At 30.2% G+C, this 5,519-nt stretch overlaps 1 protein-coding gene across 1 annotated transcript; it reads right to left on the bottom strand.

Annotated features, from left to right (window-relative positions):
- Positions 1-2,420: 2,420 nt before the first annotated feature.
- LOC130976864 (protein LURP-one-related 10-like) lies at positions 2,421-5,034 on the bottom strand. Its single transcript, XM_057901804.1, has 3 exons — positions 4,711-5,034; positions 3,815-4,051; positions 2,421-2,885 (listed from the first exon to the last, which is right to left on the bottom strand). The coding sequence occupies exons 1-3, from the start codon at positions 4,909-4,911 to the stop codon at positions 2,655-2,657; spliced, it is 669 nt and encodes a 222-aa protein (XP_057757787.1). The 5' UTR covers positions 4,912-5,034; the 3' UTR covers positions 2,421-2,654.
- Between the last annotated feature and the right edge of the window lie 485 nt (positions 5,035-5,519).

The following is a 5,519-nucleotide window of genomic DNA, read 5'->3' on the forward strand; positions in this document are numbered from 1 at the left end:
TAGCCTTCGCACCTCGATGTTGAGGCCATCGTCAGGCTCCGCCACCAGTCGAGCCATCCAGCCCGAGGAAGGCGTAGATTTGAGGCTCCAGGTGCAGGAGCTCCAGCATAGCCTTCATTAGTAGGCTCAAGTGCTCAATAATTATCAAAAGAGGTATTAGGAGATCCTCACCCACGTACAGTCTACAGATGAGCTTAGGCTAGAGTGGAGGGAGTTGCTGGAGCGGATGTAGCATATGAAAAGTCAGATGGAGGTGTACCAGACTCAGATGCGCGCCGCTGGGATCAACCCTGCTGGTGACATCACCACTGGTGGTGGCAGTGGTAGCGCTAGTGGCACCCAGACATTAATTTTGAAGAGAACAAGAGAGCAAGTAATGCTTTTTCCTATTTTGAGCTCAAATTAAAATCTGGTTTAACATCACTAACCTTCTGGTTTTGGTTGTTGTTTTTTGCATCTTCCTCCTCTGCAACTATATTATTGATTGATGAACCATTGTTCTGGTAATGTGGAGGATATCCATGTTTTTTGTAACATATATCAGCCATATGACCATTCTTGCCACAGTGTGAACACTGTTTAGTTCCTTTACCATTTCTCCCAAAAACTCCTCTTTCTCTTTCATTTCTTCCTCTTCCTCTAGATGCAGTGCTTGAGTTCTCCATTCTCTCATTCTTGGAGCTAAATAGTAGAGATTTTTCATCTATGACATCATTCATGTGTATCTGTCTTTCTTACTGAAGTAGAGAAGAAAATACCATATCCACCTTAGGCAAGGGCTTCATCTGCATTATTTGAGGCTTTATTGTTGAAAACTGCTCATTCAGTCCTGTTAGTAATCTCACTACATTCGATTCTTCTTTGTATGCCTCATAATGCTGAACTCACAATTGCAGCTGCCTATACACCTCGAACATGTTGGTATTCGCCTAAGATTGTCTAACTCATCCCAGATTGCTTTCAGCTTTGTGTAGTATGTTATAACTGATAACTCTCCTTGCTTAATAGCAAATAGCTCTTCCTCCAATTTAGCTACTCTATAGACATCTCATTGATCATACATGTGCTTCAATTTGTTCCATAATTCTTCTGCTGAATCAATCCATACAACATTCTGAGCAATGTCTGGGCTTAAGGACTGGTTGATCCAAGAAACTACGCAATTATTGCATCGCTCCCAAGTTTCAAGGAGTGCATCATCCTCAGTTAGTCTCCTGATGGTTCTGTCAACAAATTTTTCTTTGGTCTTGGACCTCAGTGCCCTCCATATTGCTCTTTCCCATGTCTGGTAATTGTAGGCTCCAAGAATTGTTGAAATCAAGGTTGAACCTGGACTTTTCTAGGGTGAAGGAAACATGGATTTGTGAAATCCAACGTTGGATTTGCTGAATTTCTTGTCGAATTTGATTGTTGTAGCAGGTTTAATTGATTCATGAGCTGCGCAAGAACTTGAATATCAACAGAGGAGAATGAATTTCCTTTAGAAGCCATGACGTCACTTATATCAATGAATCTTTGAGATGATGTATATCCAGATCATTCTCTCTGAAGTTTTAATCAGAGTCATTGTTTTCACCGAATGATGTGATTCATGAAACAATCAAACCTTTGTCAAATTCTTTCGTGTGTATTCAAGAGAGAAGGCAAGAAGAGACGAAAAGAAAGAATGGTTAAGGAAAGAAGAAAATTATAGAAATCACTTTGATTCTTCAAAAAAGATTCAATTTCCGTTTCTCTTTCAAAGCTGGATCCTTCAATAACCTAACTCTCTATCCACGTTCAAATTGGTAAGTTCCAAAGAGTTAGTATATAAGAACTTCACGAAACACATTGCTATAAAGAACGATGACTGAAGAGAGAAACTTCAGGTCACTATACTACATTTCTATGAACCTTTCTTACAAAGTTTGTTTACACATCCTGCAAGTATTCAATACTAACTAACCTTCTACTCTAACTAACTCTTCCTTTTTTGGTACAATAACTAACTTGCCATATCAATTTATCTAACCAATTAAATATACAACTACTTAGTTACTATAACAGAGGTTTTATCTCACCCAATAAAATCAGAGGCAACAAATTCTGTTGATTATTGAGAGCATATAATAACAGAATATAATATACACAAAAATATTTAATAATAAAAAAATTAATAAAAAATAATTAAAATTTATTTTCTTTAATATTCATTAATTATTATTAAAATTAATAAATACTAAATAAAGTAAATTTGTGTTTTTTTTATATCTCTCTAATATTATCGATAATATACAAGTGATAGGTTATATATACAACGGAAACAACTAGCAGAGCCAAACATAATTTCTACTAACTAATAACAGAGTAGCTAAATAAAAAAGGAAAAACATGCAGGAATAACATAGAAGCTCTTTGTCTAGAAGTTTTTGAATATAGACTTCCATCAAGAAGTAACTTAAATATACAATAATAACAAATGAAAGGTATAATCTGATCACGGAACAAATATTGTTCACATAAATATAAATAGATTATTCTCAAAAGCAAATACAAGTGAATAGAAACTATCAAACTTAACCTACCGCCCTAACAAACATACCTTACTCTAACAAACTAAACTAATTATGATATTATTATTATTATTATTATTATTATTATTATTATTATTATTATTATGGCTGATCTGCAGTTACGTCATCGCCATCCGTGGTCACAGCCGCATCAATGGCAATTAGAGCCGACGCTTCTCCGAAAGCCTCCGCTGCAACCTCAGTTGTATTATGATTATTATGACCAGACTTTAAATGATCTATCTCGTCAACCATCATTAGCAGTGCCATGATGAAGCCATAGTCCACATTCGGTTGAACCTCTACTTCAAACATGCCACGATTATTTTTCATCTACGTTCATATGCACTCACAAATATTTTAGAAAAAGTATAGGGTACTAATATACTATCTATTAATTTATTGTCAATAATAATTAATTATTATATTTTAAATATATGTATAAAAAGACACATTCAAAAAATATATCTATAAAGATATTTTTATTAGACACAGCTATAAAAAAATATTTTTATTAGACATTTTCATTAAACATAATTATAAATAAAAATTGCTAAAAATTGGTAAATATGCTGTTAATAACGTAGGAATATTATAATATTTATTATAAATAAGGTTAATAAAATTTGTAACGTGAAAAATATTATTCAATACCGTAACTCAATTGGTGCTAATAATGCTTTTTATTACAAAAATACTATTACATATTAAAATTAATTACTAAATCCTGTAGTTATATATATTATTTAATTTATTTTTATTATATATTTTATATTTTAATATATATTTAATATTGATTTTTATTTGATGACAAATTTTTAATATATATATATATATATATATATATATATATATATATATATATATATATGGTTGTTTTTTTTAAGATGAGAAGTTGAGAATCAATACTTTATAAAAGATAAAACATTTGTTTTTGGTAACTAATAACATTTATAATTAAACTACAAGAATCCAACCCTGAAAAGAAAGGAAGTTATAAAAAATTATAATTTTTTTTATTAACGCTATAAACACTATAAATTAAATCTAGACATGCATATAAACTTATTAGACTAAAATGAAATCAATCAACATATTTGAGGATGAGAAACAGTACTTTCATTAAAATTTAATTAATATTTAATTATCAAAAAAAGAATATATAATTTTATACTATTAGATATATTAATTGTGGTTAATTAGTGGCTACAAATTTAAAAATATTTTGGCTCTAGCACTGCTGTTTTAGAAATTTTTATTACCTTTGCAAGAATGGTAGAAGATCCACGAGCAGAAATATCGGCAGTTTTTTTGTTAGCTCCAGCAGAAACCTTAAAGTCCCAAACAATTTCTTCGGTATTCTTAGCAAGAAAGACATCAAGATCAATATTCTTCTTGTGTGGAACTAATATCGACGATCTCTTTCCTGAAAGGACCAAATCACCGGAATCTGTACTAGCTCCCTTGAAAACTTCCCATCGCCCATGCAACGTTATTAGCTGCGCAAATAGTATTCCTCACAAAATTAGTAGTGAATTTTGGCATCAATAAAAATAGCTAATGTTTAAATTTACAAGTTAAAAAATTATTTAAACACATCGATCTAATTGGATAACCGCGTAGTTTTATTAAACTCTATAAATAATACTCAATACACAAAAAAAAAAAAAAAAAAATCAACCACGAGCCATATTTGTGTATATTTTATAAGTGTGACATACTTTCTAACAAAATAATTGACTGGCAGAGTAATCACAGTTATCATAACAGAATAATCAATTTTTTATATCAGTATCATTAATTTTTTTATAAATAATAAATATTTATTTCTCTATAGTAACTAATATTTTGTACTCACGTGACATTGTTGGTACTAAAACCAATCTGATCAAAACCTTAATCGGATCGAATTGGTAAAAAATTTTCGAAAGAAAGATATATTGTTTTTATTTTTTATCAAAAAATAAAAAATAGCTTAAGGATTATAACGAGAAATTTTACTTGAAGAAGAAGACCAGAGAAGAGACATAAAAAAAATGATTAGATTTAGTTACAAAAATAATTTGTTGGCGTAATAAAATTTCTTTTAATCATATATTGGTTGATTTTGTGACTACAGCCGGTGACATGCATAAAAAGCAAAGATAGAAAATTAAACCTTTTTCTGCAGAGTGAAAATGGGGTTCCCAGAAACATCACAAACAGCACGGCGATCGCGAAGTGATATAGAAGGTTCTTTAACACGAAAAATGACTTCATCGTTGATGTATGAGACGCCCTTATCCATATCAATATTTAGTTTGATAGAATTAGGAACACAATAATCCGAGTTGATAACTGAGATCACCGTTGCCGCCATGCATGTATTTTATATTTACCAAAAGGGAATCACTGATGAGCTGAGTTGCACAACAGCGCCAAAGTGGTATTCCTTTCGAGTCTTGAGCTTAATGATCTTATCTAGTTCTTCACTATTCATAGAATTTTTGTGTACAATTTTTTTTATTACGACACGTCATGAACACTATTAAAAAAATTACTTTTGTTGATTATTTATTTTGTTTTTAACAGTAATAAAAATAACTGCTAATATATTTGTCAACCATTAGACATTAATTATTTTATACTTTATCACTAAAAGATTTTAGCAGCCGCTAAAGACATTTTTAATAGTTGTAAAAAGAATATAATTACTATTATAACATTTAGTACTAACAGTAAGCATATAATTGTTATTAAAACATAATTTAAATAAAATATATAATAATCATTAACTCATTATATTATTTCACTAAAAATTTTTACTGAAAATATTTTTGTTATAGTAACAAAAGAATTTTAGAACAACAAATGAGTTTCTGTTATGAAATCATTTTCTTAAAGCTTAAATTTATTAAAATATAATAGTTATGTCTTTAACATGTCTATTTAATTTTCTAAGTTTGCATAAATTTTATCTAGTCCTAC

This window comes from Arachis stenosperma, chromosome 4, assembly GCF_014773155.1.
Source record: "Arachis stenosperma cultivar V10309 chromosome 4, arast.V10309.gnm1.PFL2, whole genome shotgun sequence".
Lineage (NCBI taxonomy): Eukaryota > Viridiplantae > Streptophyta > Magnoliopsida > Fabales > Fabaceae > Arachis > Arachis stenosperma.